This window comes from Piliocolobus tephrosceles, chromosome 18 (assembly GCF_002776525.5).
Source record: "Piliocolobus tephrosceles isolate RC106 chromosome 18, ASM277652v3, whole genome shotgun sequence".
Taxonomy (NCBI): domain Eukaryota; kingdom Metazoa; phylum Chordata; class Mammalia; order Primates; family Cercopithecidae; genus Piliocolobus; species Piliocolobus tephrosceles.
This window is the reverse complement of record NC_045451.1, coordinates 21,195,441-21,216,997: the sequence shown is the minus strand read 5'-3', so window position 1 is coordinate 21,216,997 and position 21,557 is coordinate 21,195,441. Positions and strand designations below refer to the sequence as shown.

At 42.3% G+C, this 21,557-nt stretch overlaps 1 protein-coding gene across 3 annotated transcripts in view; it reads left to right on the top strand.

The window, feature by feature from the left end:
• Positions 1 to 21,557, top strand: part of NEDD4L (NEDD4 like E3 ubiquitin protein ligase) — a 374,753-nt gene that overhangs the window by 294,616 nt on the left and 58,580 nt on the right. For all 3 annotated transcript variants that reach the window (XM_023218344.3, XM_023218345.2, XM_023218346.3), the window contains 8 exons: positions 224 to 326; positions 1,980 to 2,146; positions 5,992 to 6,124; positions 7,769 to 7,945; positions 11,174 to 11,248; positions 18,122 to 18,253; positions 18,770 to 18,889; positions 19,994 to 20,191. In XM_023218344.3, the coding sequence (XP_023074112.1) occupies positions 224 to 326; positions 1,980 to 2,146; positions 5,992 to 6,124; positions 7,769 to 7,945; positions 11,174 to 11,248; positions 18,122 to 18,253; positions 18,770 to 18,889; positions 19,994 to 20,191 (1,105 nt within the window). The remainder of the gene's footprint in view (positions 1 to 223; positions 327 to 1,979; positions 2,147 to 5,991; positions 6,125 to 7,768; positions 7,946 to 11,173; positions 11,249 to 18,121; positions 18,254 to 18,769; positions 18,890 to 19,993; positions 20,192 to 21,557) is intronic.

Below are 21,557 nucleotides of genomic sequence, written 5' to 3'. Positions count from 1 at the left end.
GGTGGGGATGCCTGCCCTGCGTGCTGTGGGTATGGGTGGGTGGGGATTTCTGCCCTGCGTGCTGTGGGTATGGGTGGGTGGGGATGCCTCCCTGCGTGCTGTAGGTATGGGTGGGGATGCCTGCCCTGCGTGCTGTGGTGGTTGGCTTTTGCTAAAGACGATTTTAAGTGTAGCGTTTCAAGTCACACCCCTTCTAACCAATTTTCTTCTGTTATGCATTCAGTCATAAGTCTCGAGTTAAGGGATTTTTGCGACTGAAAATGGCCTATATGCCGAAAAATGGAGGTCAAGATGAAGAAAACAGTGACCAGAGGGACGACATGGAGGTACGTGGATGGCGTCAGGCCTCTCTCCTTGCCTTGAGATCATATTCGTGTTTTGCTTTCAAACTTTATAATTGAAGGAAATAAAAGTTTAGAAAGCTTAAATATAAAAAAAGTACATATGTCTGCAAATTAGTCATTGATAGTCTACCAGTGCATTTATTTGTTTTGGTTAAAGATGAACTTTTTGTGTTACAGCACGACTCTTCTGAGAGATTTCTCTTTAGACAATGCCATGCCCATTCCCCAGTGTTAGCCCCCCAGCTCCGTGGAAGTCTCCTCACACATTCAACTCTGTTATTGCTGTGGACTTGCAGCTCTTTGTAAATTCCTTTTAGCCATTGAAGTCGCTTCAAAGTGGGTGAAGGAATTCAGAAAATCACTTTTTTTCAAGTTTCTTACTCATTTGGCCGCAGGTGACAGCCTGCAGTAGAAAAACCCTCCTCTAGAAATGCCATTCTGGAATGAGCTGACCAGAGGATGTCCCTTTTTTCCTTGCCGACAGAGCTGCCCGTATTTACCTTGTCACAGACTGATGCTGTGGGTCCTATCGTACCTTTTCAGCACACGCCTTGGACAGTGCTGTTTTGTTAGACAAATTCCCATATTCTCAAAGTGTCCATTAACTGAGACCTCTCTAGGGCTTATTCTCACATCTGTTTGCAGCTGTTGCATGTATGTGATATGTGAATAATGTGTGGTGGAGAAGTTACCCGAACACCCCTCCTCCTGAGAGATTGTATTTCCAGGCATTATTTCATTTCTAAGCCTTCATCACTATATATACATGAAGAGGAATAATGTGGGTGGTAGAAATTTATGAATGTTAACATTTCTTAAGCACGTCAACAGATTTTCATCTCAAATCCAAGGAATTTTTTGCACTCTTCTTGCCTTCCAACTGCAGTAACCAGTGAATTACTTAATTTTCCAGTGATTTTAGCAGAGGATGTTAGGAAGCAAGTACGTAATGCCTAAAATATGTGCTATAAAAATGGAACTCAAATTTTGGTACCATGAAACCCATTGGTGTGGACACAGCTAGTGTAGAGGGCCTGAGTAGAAAGCAGCAGCTTTCAGACTCGTGGCTCCTGCGGTTGTTCGGGATGCAAAGAGGAGGCTTCTCTCTCAAAGCCCACCTCCCTGGGGAGCAACAGGGCTCCGGGCCTCTGGTCCCCTGCGCCATGATTTCTGTTAGAACACAGGTGCAACGCAGCTCATCTTCCCTGCTCCCTTTACCTCATGGAGGTGTTGAAAAGATGACAGCTGTAATGTGACCCGCATCATTGGCAGGGCTTTGTACAGCCTTGGAGGCCCTCAAGTCAAAATAACAAACATGACATATGGGAAGAGTATGATGTGACTTAAGTAGTGTCACCAAATCATGTTGTTCTGCAATGTAGTCATCTTAGAGGGCAGCACAATTAATTGGCCATTACTCAAAAGATTTTTGAGGCCTTTCTAGAATTGATTTTTTTTTTTTTGGCCTTCAACTGGGAATTTACTCAAATGTGTCCCCAAAGCCATGGCTAGAGCCAGAGAGCCCCAGAGCAAGGAGAAGGGCACACAGGGCTTCTCCTTGCTGCCCTTGTGATGACCTCTTCTTTACAGCCGAAGAACCCACCTCATAATCATCCCTCTCACTTTATTCCACAGCATGGATGGGAAGTTGTTGACTCAAATGACTCGGCTTCTCAGCACCAAGAGGAACTTCCTCCTCCTCCTCTGCCTCCCGGGTGGGAAGAAAAAGTGGACAATTTAGGCCGAACTTACTATGTCAACCACAACAACCGGACCACTCAGTGGCACCGACCAAGCCTGATGTGAGTACCGTGTGACGGTCGGGAACACGTGCACATGCACAGCTAGGGACAAATATGGCGGCCCTCTGGGACAAGACTGGGAAAGAAATCATATGTCAATAAGAGCAGATGGTGGTGTGGTACGAGATTCCTCTCCATTTATGTAAAGCATGCAAGAGCGGTCAGACCTTGTATATTGTAAGCAATTGCCTTTGAGTCACATGCTGCTATTTTCAGTATGAGCTGATTTATTTTCTAGGTATTCTTTTATGTCGATTCCTGAAATACAAAGCAGAGGTTGTTTTTCTTAGACTTATCTTACATTTGTTGATTATATTGTTTTCTTCCTCACCTTTCTCTCCCAACTGACCCAGAACAGAACCAGCAAGCAAATTGGCTTTGCAATTTTCTGTTTTCTCTAAGTTTTTGGATTTTTACTCTCTTCAAGGCATTGATTTGGAAACCTCAAAAAAATTTTTTTCTTTTTTTAAGGAAATGTTACCTTCTTAATATAATCAGAAACACATGGCAGAGTTGCAAAATTAGAATTAGTAATTACTGTGTATTTTAATCCCTCACCAGCCTCACGGATGCAGTAAACCAATTCCTGTTTTGTTCCCTCAGCAATTTGCGGTTTGATTGATAGCAAATAAATACTGGTTAAAACTCATGGATTTTAAAAATGGTTTTGTAGCAACTTGTTTTTAAATCATTTTGTATAGCAAGATCTAAGTCTATTGATAATACATCAAAGGGCAAAAACAAAGTCTTAAGGAAAAGGAATTTTATCCTAGAAATTATGAGCTGCCTAGCAGCCAAGACAAGGAGGAAATTATCAATGAACTATATAACGTTCAGTATGTAATAAAAGCAAGTCTATAGGGTAGTATAATTTTCTTGTCTACTCGAACTCTGAAAGAAATTGGCTAATAATACATTTTAGACAACAAGCAGTATGAGGTATCATGTTCTTAAAAACCTTTTATCTTTAGAAATTGCAAAGATACTGTACATATGACTGTGGTTGGGGAGGGTGGCCAAGTCTTCTGGTCTAGGTTTTGTTTAATTTAGAGATAAAGCTTACAGAATCTGGAACAACAAATAGCCTGTCTTCCCTGAGCCCCCAGGTGGGTTCTCGTGAATATCAGCCGTTCGTGATCAGCTTTAGACAACCCAGCGTGGGCATTAGCTCGAGACAGCAAAATAGTCTCAGGACAGGAAAAATATCAGAGCAGCTGCGTAATGCTGAACTATCTTTTGTTAAAATTTTTTCCCATGGAAATAGTTTGGTGGATTCTTTTTGTTTTTTTATATTATTGCTTATTATTTCCTTTTGATTAATGCCCATAGCTATTGGAATTGTTGTAATCCATCGTAGCTATTTGTAGTAAAAACGAATTTGGACCCACCTTGGGCTTGGTTACATGTAGTGACCAGAAGAATCTTGGCAGCAATATCCTAAGCAAAGCACCATTATCTACCTTTGCTCAACAGCATGAGAAAGAAGTACCTGAAAAGGTAGGTCCTCATGCAGCCTCTGCAGAAAAGTGGCTAGGAGCAACTCACAGAGGAAAAAATCCTGACAGATAATACATATATGGAAAAATATTCAACTTAATAAATAAGGATCATGCAAATTGGAGTTTGTATTTTGGGGACAAATGGGGATAGTTGCTACTTTCTCTACCTCACTGAGTTGTGAAACTAATGAGGGAATTCTGGAGAAAACACTTCCTACATTTTTAAATATATACTATTTTTTTTATGGCTCCGCAGGTGTATACATGTCCCCACACTCATCAAAGGGTGTACATTAAACATGAACAGCTTTTTAGTGTGTTGACACGACCCCAAAAAGGGGTTTAAAGGAGAAACTATCTTTGGTGACAGTGTCCCAGAAACTAAAACAAAAGGTATAACTTGCTGGCTCTTCACTAGTCTAGAGCAACAAGGGAAAAATGCAGTTCTTTTTCTGTTGTTGTTTGTTTGAGACAGAGTCTCACTTTATCACCCGCAGTGGTGCCATCTCGGCTCACTGCAACCTCCACCTCCCAGGTTCAAGCGATTCTCCTGCCTCGGCCTCCTGAGTAGCTGGAATCCCAATTCCAGGCGCCCACTACCATGCCCGGCTAATGTTTGTATTTTTGTAAAGATGGGAAGTTTCACCATGTTGGTCAAGCTGATCTCAAACTCCGCTCACCTGAGCTGCCTAGCAGCCAAGACAAAGCCTCCCAAAGTGCTAGGATTACAGGTGTGAGCCGCCGTGCCTGGCCAAAAAATGCAGCTCTGAATCCAAGTTCGGGTTCACATGTAGTTTTGGGAGAAGGCAGAGGCGTAACTGCCCTATCAGTGAGGCAGCAATGTCAAAGGGAGAGGCTGAGTCAGAAAGGACACAGCAGAACTTGGCAGAACCTGAGGAGCGCCTGCTTCCAACGGGCATGACTTCTAGAAGGCAAGAGGAAAGTCAGTTAAGGAAAAAGAGCTTCCACCACAACCTCTGCTGACAGGCTCTTTGTTGGGATATAGCATAAGTTCATTTCAGAATGTGTGAGAAAACTTTAAAAATTGTGTTTTAGAGTCTATAATGAGTGTTCTTGATAAGTACTATATTTCAATTAGTCTGAAATAAAGATTTCAACTTTTGAGATACTAACTTGTGACATAATTTTTGTTAATGGGATATACTGTCTTATTGAAAGTGTCTGTGAGAGTTTTCCCTGAAAAACTTTTTGGCATTTAAACTTGTACACTAAAAGCCTCTGACTAGTATTTTCCCCCGAAGTATGATTATGATTGCCTATAATTTACTGCAAAAAAAAAGTTTGTGTGTGTGTGTGTTTTTTTTTTTTTTTTTTTGAGAAGGAGTCGCACTCTGCTGCCCTGGCTGGAGTACAGTGGTGCAATCTCAGCTCATTGCAACCTCCACCTCCCGGGCTCAGGTGATTCTCCTTCCTCGGCCTCCTGAGTAGCGGAGACTACAGGCACACGCCACCACACTCGGCTAATTGTTGTGTTTTCAGTAGAGACGGGGTTTCACCATGTTGGCCAGGCGCGTCTTGAGCTCCTGACCTCAAGGGATTCACCCACCTTGGCCTCCCAAAGTGCTGGCGTTACAGGCATGAGCCACCACGCCCAGCCCAAAAAAGTTTTCCAAATTGAATCAAAACTTTTAGATCCTGAATTGAGAGCATCACGTGACAAAAAATAGTGTATGATGTTGCAGTGTTCAGACCCTGGCTGACTAGAGAGGTTATCTCCTGATGTTATTAGGATTTTTAAAGTAGGATAAAGGGGGGGAATGCAGTGTCACGATTTTGAGATTCTGTCAAAATGAGCTAGAAAGCAGCTGAAAAAAAAATTCATGTTGGATCAGGTGTACTTCCCTCCAGATGACAACTTTGAATTTGTACTTTTTGTAGTCTTTGGTCAAATTGCTGGTGACCAAAAGTAGCTACCTTATGATTGCTGGATTTTTAGAAGGATTGGAACTGCCCAGCTGCTGTGTGAACTCACCTGTCACCTCTGCTTCCAGAGGCCTGACTTGTCACTGTGGCATATGGGCAGAGCACTTTGATTTCTGTTTTTTATTAAGCACTAAGGTATATTTTGAAATATATACCTGAAAGATGCTCAGAACGGTATGACTAATGCATTTTAAAACTGCATGTATTTGATTGCAATGAACCTTAACCTATTTTAGCCATGATATGGTGGGAGAATTCTCACATTGGATGACCAGCTAAGTTGTCAGTGTTTGATGCTGACACTTCAGTGGGCATCTGGCCCTCCATGAGCATTGGACTGTCACGAAAGGCCCGATCTCAACCGCTTCTCCTCTTCTCCTTCCCCCTTTCCCGCGTGCTCAGGGACGTGTCCTCCGAGTCAGACAATAACATCAGACAGATCAACCAGGAGGCAGCGCATCGTCGCTTCCGCTCCCGCAGGCATATCAGTGAGGACTTGGAGCCCGAGCCCTCGGAGGGCGGGGATGTCCCCGAGGTACGATGTCACCAGAATGCTGCAAAGCCCGGCAGCTCCTTCTTCCCATGTTCTCCAGCTTGATTTTATATCGTAATTTCTTCTCTCAGTAAACATTGTTGAGAATGTAAAGATTACAGTGATGCAGCGAATTAATTACCAGCCTGGATATTAATTAACTTGAAAGTGACTATAAAAGTCATATTTGACAAGGATATGTGGTTCTATATTGATAGAAATGGGAATAACACTATTTTTATTTTTATTTTTTTCAAGACAGTGTCTTGCTCTGTCTCCCAGGCTGGAGTGCAGTGGTGCAATCTCAGCTCACTGCAACCTCTGCCTCCTGAGTTCAAGCAATTCTCCTGCCTCAGCCTCCTGAGTAGCTGGTATTACAGGCACGCACCACCATACCTGGCTAGTTTTTATATTTGTAGTAGATGTGGGTTTCACCATGTTGACCAGGATGGTCTCAATCTCCTGACCTTGGGATCCACCCACTGCCTTAGCCTCCCGAAGTGCTGGGATTACAGGCACGTGCCATCACACTGGCTGATTTTTTTTCTTTTTTTCTCTCTCTTTTTTTTTTTTTTTTTTTTGTATTTTTTGTAGAGACAGGGTTTCACCACGTTGGCCAGGCTGGTCTTGAACTCCTGACCTCATAATCCACCCACCTCAGCCTCCCAAAGTGCTGAGATTACAGGTGTGAGCCACTGCGTCCAGCCCACATTATTTTTCAGTGTGAAAATCTTAAGATATTTTTACTTTGTAATTTATTCTTCACCAGGGTCTAACCATGTCTCATTAAATGACAACTTGTTTTTTTCATAGTTGAGCTATCAAATGAGCCCTGTAACTTGTTTGGGTATCATATGCATATTTTTATTGAGTCGCTTTGACACTTGAAAGAGATTTGTTACCATGAAAATATAAATTTAGGTGAATAGAAATGTGTAATTTTCCCTTTAAATAGTTATGGTATGTTACTTAAAACGTTATGAATTAAACAACAGATTAGCCATAATCTTCCATGCTGTCTTATCAGCTCTGTTTACGTACTAAAAATCCATTCTTCTTAGACATTGTGTTAGGAAGGTCATTCACAATGCAGTGATTCAGCTTGGAAAAGCAAAAGTAATGATTCCATAATACATTCACTCTAAGTTATTTTATACCATTGTTTAATTACAGCATATAGCTTCTATACTGCTGTCTTGGTGAATCCTCAGTGGTTAAAAGTAAAGAAAATCCATGACAATTGTTTGTAAACTCCAGAGAAGCATGTGTGTGTGTGTGTGTGTGTTTGCCCACACATATAGTAACAAGTGCTGGAAATCAGTCACTGTTCAGCGAGGCAGTTTTATAAAGTGGGTAAGAGCACAGCCTCTGTCTGGAACCAGGCCTCTTTGATTCACATCATGGCCCTACCACTTGCTAGCTGTTACCTTGGGCAAGTTATTGTCTGTGCCTCAGTTTCCTCATCTCTTAATTGCAGGAGTAGTCATATCTTCCTCATGATTATTGTGAAGGTTGTGTGCCTCATGAGAGGCACTTAGTAGGTGTTAATTGTAGTTACCACTGTGGCTATTGTTGTTACATAGCTTTGTTGGGGAGCTGGGTGGATCCCCAGTTCCTAGCGTTTACCCCAGTGTCTTTCTCTGAAAGCCCTGGGAGACCATTTCAGAGGAAGTGAATATCGCTGGAGACTCTCTCGGTCTGACTCTGCCCCCACCACCGGCCTCCCCGGGATCTCGGACCAGCCCTCAGGAGCTGTCAGAGGAACTGAGCAGAAGGCTTCAGATCACTCCAGACGCCAATGGGGAACAGTTCAGCTCTTTGGTTGTAAGTAGTGGCCTTGTTTGAAAGAAAAGCTGAGCAATGTTTTATTGTTTTTTGTTGCTTTAGGAGAATCTCTTATGTAAATAGTGACCAAGGGTCTTCCAGCTCCCAGCTAACTCTGACATTTTCCAAAGTTCCTCCTTCCCTAGGAGAAGCAGGACTACACTAAAATTAGCCCAAGCAGGTGAGAATCTTTCTTGTTTTGGAAGGCAGCTTTGCTCACCCCTATACCACTAACACTTTCTTGGTTTATAAAGAACTCAAAGAAGTAAAACTTCATGATATCTGTAATTATTAGCTTTAACCTTGTAGAATTCCTTTCCCAGCCAAAAGGCTCATGAAAATAGTACCTTTATCACAAAGGTAGTATTTCACAGTAACAGTTAAAAGCCATCAGGCCTAATCAGTCCTCTTAAGTCATATTCTGCAGGATTTATCATTCTCATTTCGCTGATAAGGGCACGATGCTTAAGTGGCTCATCCAAAACAAGGTTTGAATGGGAGATAGAAGACATATTCACCTAAGTCCGAGAATATGAACCTTGAGAAAGGTTGTGAAATTGTGACACTGTCATCAAGGTAGCATTTTAACTTGGGCTCTCCACCATCAGAAACATACTTTCTAGAAGCTTCAGATGGGCTTAATGCCTGAGCCCAATGGAATCAGTCCCAAAGACTTCCATGTTTGACAATACAAAACTGTGCAGAAATAACCCATAGAAAATCCCTGCTTATGCTTAGAATTAAGAGCAAATGAAGTCTCAGTGTTTCTCAAGAAACTGAACTTGAAGGTGTGGGATAAGGCCGGGCGCGGTGGCTCAATCCTGTAATCCCAGCACTTTGGGAGGCTGAGATGGGCGGATCAGGAGGTCAGGAGATCGAGACCATCCTGGCGAACACGGTGAAACCCCGTCTCTACTAAAAAATACAAAAAACTAGCCGGGCGAGGTGGCGGGTGCCTGTAGTCCCAGCTACTCGGGATGCTGAGGCAGGAGAATGGCATAAACCTGGGAGGTGGAGCTTGCAGTGAGCTGAGATCCGGCCACTGCACTCCAGCCTGGGGGACAGAGCGAGACTCCGTCTCAAGAGAAAAAAAAAAGGTATGCAATAGTAGATGATGGTAGTCACTCCACTGAAAATAGCATCCTAAAAAAAATAATCATTACTGTGACCATAACCAACAGAAATGATAGCACTGCATGCAATGTAAAAGCAAGTAAGTACTCACAAATTGTTACTTTTGGTTATGGTGTTTTTATTTTAAAGACACTATAGGCCTCTATTACATGAATTGCATTTGTCATTCAGTTAATGTGATTTCACATTAAAATTCTGTGACTTTTTCAAAAAGAGATGTGTTGCCAACATGAAAATGTAGTACTAAATGGACAGGATAAAAGAGATTGCATATATATGGGATATTTGAATTGGTAAAACTGTTGTTATAGAAACAACACAAACAATGAAGCCCTGTTTTTAAAACCTATAAAACCAAGGAGGTACCACAGAATCCATGGCAGTAAGACTCCTTTAGTAAACCAAGTAAACATCGTAATTTTCTTCAGCATTAGTAATAAGTTAGCAATTTTAGTTCTTTGAGTGGGGAGCTCCTGCATTTAATTATTCTAGATGCATGAAATATCCTTAAGACCCAAATACAATATCGTATTATTTTCACATCGTGTTCACTGTTAAATGAGAGTCAAATAGGATATTTGCTTATCGGGATTACTCTATATTCAAGGGCAAGAACTTGAGCTTTGGCTGGGTGCAGTGGCTCATGCTTGTAATGCCAGCACTTTGAGAGGCTGAAGCGGGCAGATCACCTGAGGTCAGGAGTTCAAGACCACCCTGGCCAACATGGTGAAACCCTGTCTCTACTAAAAATGCAAAACTTAGCTGGGTGTGGTGGGGTGCACCTGTGGTTCCAGCTACTCAGGAGGCCGAGGCACAAAAATTTCTTGAACCCGGGAGGCAGAGGTTGCAGTGAGCCAAGATCACGCCACTGTACTCCAGCCTGAGCAACAGTGACACTTTTGTTAAAGACTGATTCTTTCACAATAACCAATGTGGGAAGATGTGAATTGTCCCCCATCCCTACCACAGAGTCTTCTTGTACCATTTACTTATCACAAAATGTTAAAAATGAGTGAATACTAGAAATTGATACCATGGATAAACTTGCTGATAAGGAGACTCTGGCTTCTGTATGTGACCTGCTGCTAATCTTCATTCCTGTCAGTTAGGCTTCATTTAACCACATAGACTAATACAAACAAGTGAGAGGAATATTAGACACTACACACTATATCTTTTTTTATTTTAGCTTGATCTCACTATTTTTAATTATTCCTGTCTTTACTACTTGAAGTCCGCTTAGAAGCTGAAATTGGCTGAGCATGGAGGCTCACGCCTGTAATCCCAGTACTCTGGGAGGCCGAGGTGGGTGAATCACCTGAGGTCAGGAGTTCGAGACCAACCTGACCAATATGGGGAAACCCATCTCTACTGAAAATATAAAAAATTAACCGGGTGTGATGGCGGGGCTTGTAGTCCCAGCTACTCAGGAAGCTGAGACAGGAGAATCGCTGGAACCTGGGAGGCAGAGGTTGCAGGGAGCTCAGATCACGCCACTGCACTCCATCCTGGGCAGTAGAACAAGACTCGGTCTCAAAAAAAAAAAAAGAAGAAGAAGAAGCCAAAATTATAAATACCAGATCTTTCAGATGTAGGCCAAGATGATGTCTGAGCTCCTCTGAATATAGGATGCAACTGACTCTTTGTAAATTGTAATAATCAGTAAATGTGGGTAGCCACATATCACTATTTCTTATTTCTTCCTCTTTTTCCCTCTATTCACATCACATTAAAATTTACCTGGAGGGTGCATCTTAAAGCAAACTACAAGACTGCTAGCTTCTTACTGTTTGTAAAGCAGCATTAGAGTGTTGCAGAGTCCTGTTGAGTCTCCTTTCCGAAAGTTTTGGTCTCCTGTTATTTTTGCCATTAATTCTAAGGACTAATCAAAATTCTAGTCTGCTTAACTGAAAATTAAAGTGGAAGATGACTTTTTCAAGGATGACTGTCCTTGCTCTGAAAAGATGTTTCATTTAATTACCTTCTAATATCGAAGAGCGGTGAATATGGTTGAGTGATGTATTTGTTAAACCAATGAAAGTTGCTTTTAAGGATATATTTCTTGATGATTCCTGTCTTTTCCTCTCCTTCCAGCAAAGAGAACCCTCCTCACGGTTGAGGTCATGCAGTGTCACCGACGCGGTTGCAGAACAGGGCCATCTACCACCGGTAACCCATGCTAATTTCCAGTCATCAGTTAACTTTTTGGGCTTTCATTTACAATCATCTGGGCTGCTGCAAAAAGAGTTTTTCCTGTGTAAATTTATTTACCATATAAATGAGATGTTTTTAAATTTCCTGGCAAATTGCCCTAGGAAAGTGGATTTCCAATACAGAGAATTGTTACTGCCACCCATCTCTAAAATGCTGCTTTAGTTTTTCACCCAAATTTATACCAATTTTGATTTGCTCACTTAAACTTCTTGGTACATTCGTAATTCCTTTTACTTTACTGAGTTACTATAGTTATGCTCCAGTGATCTGTACTTTGAAAACACGAGTCCCTTTAACCAGGAAGAACTCTTCCGGGCGACCATCCTCATGTTCCTTTCCCTTCCTAATGACCTGAAGTCTGAACTCGACAGAGCCTCTGTACCTTCTCTTTAAAGGCAGCTCTGCTCACCAGGAATTGGCTATAATTCTTTCCAACTCTCTCATCATTTTAATAGCTATCAGCAAATGTAGAAGTGTAGGGGATTTTGTAACATCTGATGTATGTAAAAATAAATATTCAAGTTGGAAGGTAGACTAGAACTGCCTTGAGAGATGTTTGATGTACACATTAAAAATAAGAAATTTTACATAAATTTGTTTCTTTTGGAGGTGAAAATATGTGGTTTTAACGTGTTCAATTTGATGTTTTACCTTGACAGTTTTTGTCTGTTGCTATAAAACCTTGATCATTTTTAAGACTAATAATGTATTATGTATGAATTTGAAGGGGGAAAAGTGCATTTAAGGTTTTTGAAATCACAGTGTCTTCCTTCTCATGTATGTTTTTTCTTGACTTCAAAGGATATTTCGGCCTAGGTTTTCATTTTTTATGTTTGAGAAAAAATTAATGAGTATACTAGTCAAGGAAGCAGCCAAAATAATAGAGTCATTTGTGACTTATGCTGGAGAGACTTAATAATAAGCTTGAGAAGAGCATCTTTTCTGGGATGGTTTCAGTATAGGGCCCCCACAAACAAAACAATTAACTGCGATGGACTGGTAGGATCCTTCTCAGCCTCATGATCTGTGATTTTCCTTGAACGAATGGCACTTTCTCTCCTTTTCAAAATCAATGTCAATTTTATTTCCCAAAGAGCTCACTTTCCTGGAAACTGGTGATTCTTCCCTCTTTCTTTGTACTTTGTGATGCTGTAAACTCACTGATCACCAGTGGCCTCTTGAGTTTTGAGTGTTGGCGGATTTTAGAATCTGCTAATTATTTGATAATGGGGGGCAAAACCAGACCAGCTTTCCGTTTTTCTCTAAGGCAGCTCACTCTTTTGAGGTTGTCATTGTTTACCCAGATCAAGGATGAGCCACCTCGGGTGGCGTAGGGGTCAGCTTTCTTTGTGCTACTGGTCATCAGCGACTGCTCGGCTTTGTCTGGACAGAGTGGGTTTCAGGGATTCTGATCTCATGTCACCTGCCTCACAGCGCTGCCACAGCAGTGGTCCCTGATTCAGACAGCCGTGGGTCATCCCCTAAGTGCATTTTACTGATGTAAATTATCATTCACAGCCCAGTGCCCCAGCTAGGAGAGCGCGTTCATCAACTGTCACGGGTGGTGAGGAACCAACGGTAATGATCCCCTTTATCAGACATCAATGGCAAGAGGCTGTGGGGCAGTTTTAATATTTCATGTAGTGGTGAATGTACGCTCTTTTTAAAAATGAGATTAGCTCCTTTGTGCTACAAAGCTGCACACGTTTCTTATTTTAAGCTTCTCATTTTGGGATTGTTTAAAGGTACTGGGTAAGATAGAATGATTTTTTAGTTCCACATAATTTTATTAAGAATACTCTCAGGCTTTGGTTAAGTGTGTTTAACTTGACCATTTAGAAGATATTTTTGGCTTTAAGTGTTTGTACTTCTGATAAGTTTTTTCCTTTTCATTAGAATGCGTGGTAAAAATAATTTGGTTGGAAGAAAATCAGAGAAGCCACAGGAATTGCATGAGACTGCATGTGATTTCTGGGTGTGCCCAGAGCCATTCTCTTTTCTGTATCTCCCCTACCACATTTCTAACAGGGAGTTAGACTTTTCTTGTCTCCAGAATGCACCAGTGACCCTTCCTCTGCCACCAGGGGCTCTCCTCACAGGAATGAACAAGTTTCCGTAATACCAGGGGGGCATAATTAAGATATATAAGTGATCTAGAAAAATTGATGTTTCTCTAAACCAACCATTCTTATTCATTATTTTGAATAATTTGTGGTATTCTTGTTTGTGGGTGACTTAGATTTGACCATGTATTTTAATTGCCTGTTTTCTACTTGATCCCTAAAGTTAGGCTAGCTTGTAGTTTATGCTTTGCACTGCAGTAGCTGTTTAAAGAATTTCCTTATTGTTTCACCTGTGTTGTATTTTGCTGTAACTGCTCATTACTTGTGGATAGCTTTACGTATACAACTGCCGATTTTCTAAAAGATATTGATGACTTCAATTTAATGCTCAGCATTGTACAGGGGAAAATCAAACTGGCAACAGTCAGCCCCGGAACACTCAGCTCAGGTTAAGGTATTGAGCTACAGTGGTTTACGGGAGTCATGTGTTGAGTGAGGCAGCCTCCAGTAGAATTCAAGAAATTCTACATGGACTATTTCCCACTGTGCACTTGCAATTTCTGTGGGAGTAGTGGAGCTTCGAGGGGGAGAAGATCATTTTATGAAGTAATTTTAGTAGAATTCAGTGCTGATGAACATCATCTGTATATCACCTATTTTTGTATTTTGTTGGCCTTGCAACCTGCTTATAGCTTTGGAGAGTTGTGGTAGCTGATGTAGTAAATGAAGTGTAAATGGAATCGTTGCAGCACCAGGCTCCATGGCAAGGGTCACCTGGCAGGACGAGGTGACCCCTCTGAATGAGATCACGAGTGGCACTTTAGACTGCCCTTTTCTTGCCTTCTTGCCTGCACTCTCCCCTCCCCGTCACTGAGTTTCAGCATAGGTTGGGTTTTTTCTTCCCACAGCCTTGGCAATATTCATTCCTAAGTGTTTCATCTACTCTGGTAGAAGAGATAGATCTCCCTACCTAGTTAGGTTTGAAAGGATCACATCCGTTTCTCTTCAGCTGTATCCTGCATGTCTCTTCCACATCCTTTGTCATGAATGCCCTTGACTTTCTGTCTTGCAATTCTGTCTCTTCACCCCGTGTTTTCCTCTTCGATATCCCCTCTGTTCCTCTGCCGTCACTCACACTGAAGTGTATTGTCCTGGGCTGGAGCCACCGTGGGATTATATCATCTCACTCTGCATGTGCTCTCTCAGACATATGGCTATGTACACATAGGTACACATTGTGCCACTTTATTTTTTTAAAATGGGGTGTCGTATATACATTACTCAGCAACTGGATTTTTTTTTTTTTTTACTTATGGTCATTCTTCTGGGACATGTTAATAGTTACATAATATTCAGTGATGTGAAGGCACTACGATGTTAATTTCCCAACATTCAGGGACTTTCCGCTCCCCCTACCCTGCCCTTTTGACTCTATGTGCTGTGCTGAAGTAACCGTCCTGGTATAGCTTTCTTTCTATGATAGTGCTTTCATTCCTGTAGTCTGATAAACAGGCACTGATTCTCAGCCAAGAAACCACAGCCCTTTGATTTAAGGCAAATAAATGCACAGTGGTGTCACTTTCTGGCAGACTAAGCCAGGGCCCTCCCCATGAGATAAAAAGAGAGGGATAGCACAGTATTTTCAGTCTTTGTTGTATATATTCTAAAAATGCACGAGGCCACCAGTACAGGGTTGGTGCAAGTCTTGGCAAATCTGTGATGGTCACCATCAAAGTGGTTATTTTTAAAAGCATATTGAAACTTCTGCAGCTTACAATCTTGTTCTTCATTTTAATGAAAGAGCCACTAGGAAGTTCTAGCTAATGGCTTTTGGGCATCACAAAGCAGCAGTGTATTCAGTCTACAATGAAAAGCTGTGAAGTGTTAAGCTAAGTCGCAATTTCTAACTGGTTTCTTGATTACTTTTTTGTTAAGCTAGTGTGGAACATACTCACAAGCATAGAACAGCAGAAGGCTGGTTTTGGTCTGTCTGTAGAAGACCAAAACTTGGCCCTTCCATGGTCTGTCTGTAGAAGCTGAGTCCTCCCCCCTCAACTAGCCATGCAGGGTGGGAGGCAGTGTGAGTTACAAATGAAATCATCAGCACAGGTTGTACTTTGTGGTCATTTGGAAAGAACACTGTAAAGAAACATTTCCAAATGGCCCTCTCACATAAATGTAACTAAATTACAGGTTGCCAGTTCAGTTCTTAATAGAAGAGAGAATGAACATTTTAATCAAATTCAGTGTTCTGTACTACACTCGTAATTTTCCACAAACTGATTAGTGCTGTTCACTGTGGCTGTATGAAAGTAACCTGTATGGCCGGATGCAGTGGCTCACACTGGTAATCCCAGCACTTTGAGAGGCCGAAGCAGGTGGATCACCTGAAGTCAACAGTTCGAGACCAGCCTGACCAACATGGTGAAACCCCCCTGCTACTAAAAATACAAAAATTAGCTGGGCATGATGGTGCGCGTGTGTAATCCCAGCTACTTGGGAAAATGAGACAGGAGAATCACTTGAACGTGGGAGGCAGAGGTTGCAGTCAGTGGAGATTGCGCCACTGTACTCCAGCCTGGGTAACAGAGCGAGACTATGTCTCAAAAAAAAAAAAAAAAAAAAGGAAAACAAAGTAACCTGGTTGCTAGAATTCATACAGCTTTAGGATTCAGTTCTGAGATGATCTATGACACATCCAAGTGCTTTCAGTTTATCAGTTGCCTCTTCAGTGTCCTTTCCAGAGATTCAGTAACTGCAAAAATATCCCAAAGGTTTCCAGAGCTAAGGTTTCCAGAGCTGAGTTTTCCAGGGGCAGGACGGGGACGGGGGTGGTTTGTGGGGGAGTTGTGGAAGGGAAGGGTCCTGGGAGAGGGGGAGGTGGATCACTGGAAGGGGAGGGCTCTGGGAAGAGGGACCTGAGAATGTAACAAATTCCATTTAGTGTTTGATTGATTGGATAAACAATAGTAGGTCAAAACTTGATAAGCACATACTTTGCCAGAGGTACTAATTGACCACGAACTTAGGTTACAACTTAGCTCAGCAGAGGAGTCTATTGAAGTGCCCGGATCCACATAGCCCTTTGTGTTGGCATCACTGCTAGAGGAGGAGGGGAGGAAGGAGCTTCACTGGGACTGCGTGCTAATTCCTTGATGTTTAATATTCATGAAAGGATTAAGTCAGTGTTGATGTTTCTTCTGCTTCTGCTGAGTCTCCACACCTGGATCCAGAATGCTCTATGATCCGAGTCTTTCTGTCTTTATAAACTATCTTTATGGAGCTTTAGGACTTTATCTCAGGAAATGTTAAGGAAATGGTTGCCGCGTTTTTAGCCGAAAGTTTTCTTATGCATAATCTAAAATCAGCTGCTTCATGATCTTACACAGGTGATCCTTCTCTGAATTGTGCTTTTAAGCCTGTGAGGTTAGCACATTGCTTCTCTGTAGATGGGGTTTCCAAATTACTTGGCAGCGTCCTTGGTGCTTTCTCTAATTTGAGATCCTGGGGTCCACCAAGGAACTCCAAGTGATCATCTTCACCAAGACACATTGTTGGTAGTGCACGGAAGAGGTGGCATAAGCACAGGAAGAAGTTGGGTTCAGAGGAAATTTGTATTCTCAGCCTAATAGCAAGAAAATGACACCTGCTAAAATATCTGGAGGGACAGGAGAAGATCCTGGCTAGAGAAAGGACGAGTACTCTAAAAGAAGCAGCTTCCTTTTGTAACCTCACATGAGAGGTTATTCCTAAGGCATGGGTTCCTATACTTTTAGATTCTCCTAGGAGCCGTGGTGTAGCTGTGGTCGGCTTCTGAGCTTTTCCCCACTTAGAGCTCTTTCGCAGGCACAGATCTTACATGCATCACCTATGCGTTCGAGCCTTCCTGGGACAGCTCTGATCTCCAGCATCTGTCCCAGTGCCTCCATACATCATCAACACATCCTTGTTTTTCAGTGTTTCTCCATCCACACTGCATTTCTTAGACTGTTTCTCAGGGATCTTCTTGTGATCAAATGTGGACTGTCTAAATACAGTCACTCTATGTTGGACACGTCTCTAAATCCAAAGACTGCCAAGCTGTGTTCGCCTTCAAAGAAACACACTTCTATCAGTGGACTTGGGTGCACACAGCCTCGGGTGTGAGGCTGGGTGCTGGGAGACTTCCTGAGCTGGGGCACACAGATGTCCTGGGTGGTACTCCAGATTATATGCTACTGTGTGACCGTCAGCATCCTAGAGAAGGGGCTGTGTGTTGGGATTTTAAAATTTTGCCCCAAAAGGTACAGGGTAAGGGTCCTAAGCTGATGGAGAAATTTAGGACTAAGCTAGAAGAGCACCCCATGGGAGCTACATCGAGGAGAAACTCAGCATCCCTCTCATACACAGTGACACTGGGCAGTTTGAAATACCTTTAAGCTGTACCTGGTTTGGCAGTGGAATTTAGTAGCCAGAACAGATGATAATGTTTTTCCTTCCCCTATGATCACCTTAGCAGCAACCCTTTACATTGAAGACTACGGGGGTCTTAGAACCAAGTTCTGTAAGAATTTGGATCTGCAACTGTATGGGGTTCATTCCACAGTAGATTTGAAGCTATTGGAAATCTATTGCTGTTTTCCAGACACTTGGAAGTATTTTCTATATAAATAGAACTAATTAACTTTGTCTAGAGAAAATAGTTATCTAGGCGTACATTACTTTATTCAACTGATTAGAAAACAAATGCAAGGTATTAAATAATAATGATTTCTTGCACAAACAGCCATCAGTGGCCTATGTACATACCACGCCGGGTCTGCCTTCAGGCTGGGAAGAAAGAAAAGATGCTAAGGGGCGCACATACTATGTCAATCATAACAATCGAACCACAACTTGGACTCGACCTATCATGCAGGTACGAAGATCGCCATCCAACTTAAAACCGCAGGCCATAGAAGCCAAAATGTACATGACCGACCTCCCTCCCTGGTGTTTATGTATTGTTCTGAAAGAGTCATATTTGTAAAAAGCTTTCTCACAAAGAAAATGAATTACTTTAAATACAATAATAGCCTAAGGAAGAATTTGCTTTTCAAATCAGTTTATCACTGAATACATTTTTAAAATGTGAAGTGAAAGATATTTTCAAAGTAAGAGCCTATTACAGTGTGTAGCTTCTTCCCTGCCCCCCCCAACCCCCTGCCTTTAATCTGAGGCTAGTTTTTATGCTGGGCTAGTGATTCATTTTTATTTCCCTTGAATGTGTTTCCCCATCCTTTCCCCCATCATTATGTTTAATTATTTCCTCCATGCTTTAAATAGGCCAGACCTCTTATTATTGCTGTTTGCGTTGTTGTTTGGGTTCGCGCTCCTAATCACACACACAGGGAGATCCTCCTAAGAAGCTAACTTGTTTTTGCCTCCAAAATAGCTTGCAGAAGATGGTGCGTCTGGATCAGCCGCAAACAGTAACAACCATCTAATCGAGCCTCAGATCCGCCGGCCTCGTAGCCTCAGCTCGCCAACAGTAACTTTATCTGCCCCGCTGGAGGTGAGACGGCTACCTCATCTAACTGGACTCACTCTGTCCTGTGACTCCCATTCTTTCTTCTCTCTTAACTCTGCCTTCAGTTTCGCAGCCACCTCCTCTCTCTGATCAGTCGTTGTGTTGGTGGTGAAGGGTGTTCTTGTGCAGCCTTTCTACCTGCTTCTCTGTCTCGCCCAGTTAACATTCCTGGACTCTCTCACCTGATTCTCATTCTCATTTGGCTAAGGCTGCAGTGACTTGTGCTGGACGTGGGCACTCTCTTTTCAGGACTTCCACCGTTCTTGTTGTGTTTCGCTTCTTTTTGCCTGTTACCTCATTAGAATTGCATAATCTCTCTTTCAAATACCAAGTGCTGATACTGAGTTTTTAAACATAGCTATTGCTTTGATCATTTTTTTTCTTTCGACTGTAGGGTCTTTCATTCTATGGGCATACATGTTTCTGATGCATATTTGCATATCTGCATCGTGGCTGGGCATCTGCTTGTGCTCTCTGTCGTGTTTGTATTGTTTTGGTGCCATCCTTTAACATCACAAATGTCAGAGTTAGAGAAGCCAAAGAGCAAAGGTGTGAGGTCCTAAGCTTGACTGTCTTAGAGACAGCTGTGGGCTTCTCCGTGCCCTGGGTCCAGATGCCGATAAGTGGGAATGGATGCTGTCTCTTCCACACTCTGATATGAGTGTCACGGGTAACAACTGTGAGATTCCAGATCATTGTCTTTATTGATGTAGGTTTTTCTTTTCTGTGCTCTAAAACTTGCCAATCTGTTCTTCATTAGACTGTGAGCTCATTAAGAGCAAGGGCACGTTTTTCTCCACTCTGTAAAATCTCCATCCACAATGCTTAGTACAGAACAGTATTTTTGGTACATACTGAGTAGCTCCCAGAGGATGGTGATTATAAGTACTTAATATTGTTGTGTGTTTATCCAACAGAGAAAATGTAAAGTTAGATTGATTTAAAAGTAAATGAATGACAGAAAACAGGTTTTGGGAATCTTCCCTCTTGTCCGCCTCCAAAGAGAAGCCTCCTACAATACCCAGGTACATTTTGGCACATTGGAATCGCACCTGCTGAAGAGTTCTAATGCTAATTGTTATTCTTTAGGGTGCCAAGGACTCACCCGTACGTCGGGCTGTGAAAGACACCCTTTCCAACCCACAGTCCCCACAGCCATCACCTTACAACTCCCCCAAACCACAACACAAAGTCACACAGAGCTTCTTGCCACCCGGCTGGGAAATGAGGATAGCGCCCAACGGCCGGCCCTTCTTCATTGATCATAACACAAAGACCACAACCTGGGTAAGGCTGCTGCTTTTATTTGGCTCCGTTTTCACCATGAAGTCTGGCGTTAATTCCTTGATTTCCTTCCTCAGTGTTTGTAGTTCTTACAGAGGAATTGGATTGACCGTAAAGGGTGTTTCCAGAGGGTCTCCTCAGCCTGCATCTGGCCCCTGCACAAATGGGTGGGTGGGAGTGGGTGGGCACAGGCTGGTAGCTGTCTTTGGTACTGGTGCTGGGACTGCCTTTTCTCCTGGGAAACTCTAGACAGTTCACCATGCTGGATGGAAAGGTACTGCTCTGTGCTGTTAAGATTTTGTTAATTGATCCCGTCTTACAAAGTAATCTCACTAGGAGTTATAATCATTTTCAAATAATTTTTTCTTTTGTCAGTTTCTTTTTGCACTTTTATTGGCATTACCCACCTTCTTTTGATTTGTCACTTTAGTTTTTACTGTTCACATCAGATCGGTATTCACACGTCTGAGCTACATTTCCATGCCCTTAATCAAGGGATAGGGGATGTACTGAGTGACTTTGGTTGTAAATCTGATAGCTCCTTTTTGTGATCATTTTGTCAAAATTGATTTTTCTTGCCATGCAACTCTTTCATGTACTCCTGAATTGTACGCAAGAAAGAATCTGTACATTGTATTATCTTGAGCAAAATGAGATTAATCAAAGGCGAATATGCATATCTTTGTATTTCTCTGTCAGTTCTTTATTTCTTGAGCTGAATCAGTGGGTGGCTTTTTCAGTGTAGTATATAGTTCTTTTGAAAGTCAGTTGGTATTTTTCTGCTGTATAATCTCTGTACCTGTAATTAAACTGAAATTGGTTCCCTTATTTCTGGCTATTTTTGATGCTGCAGGTGGTTTTTCTTCCTGTTATGTCCCCATCGAATTGTCTAGCTAGAGTTAACTCAGAGTTTAACTTGGTCCTACTGTTATCTGTGTTACTTGCTCAAAACTGATGTTATGGGAATGCTGGTTGAGTTTTGGTGATTGTCATTGGCCCTAGCTCTTTGGTCGGGGATCAACAATAAACATACACCATTAATTCCCATTTCTAGTGATGGACATTAGGTGTGTCCATTTGATAGGCCAGCAGTCTTAGATTCAAGAACAAGCCCTGCTCAAGGGGATTTGGGCTGTCATTTTATGCCTTGCCCATTGGGTGGTATCAGTTCAGTCCAGCAGGTCTAGAGGGCGTACTCCTAGAATCCTTTGAATCGTGGGACACTGTGTCTTCAAGGGCATTCTTGGCATTTGGGGCAGGGACATTTGTGCCTTCGGTTGCAGACCATTTAACAACCTTGGCTCCTGCCACCAGGTGCTGATGGTCACCACTACCCCCACCCCAACATAGTGATGACCAGAAATGCCCT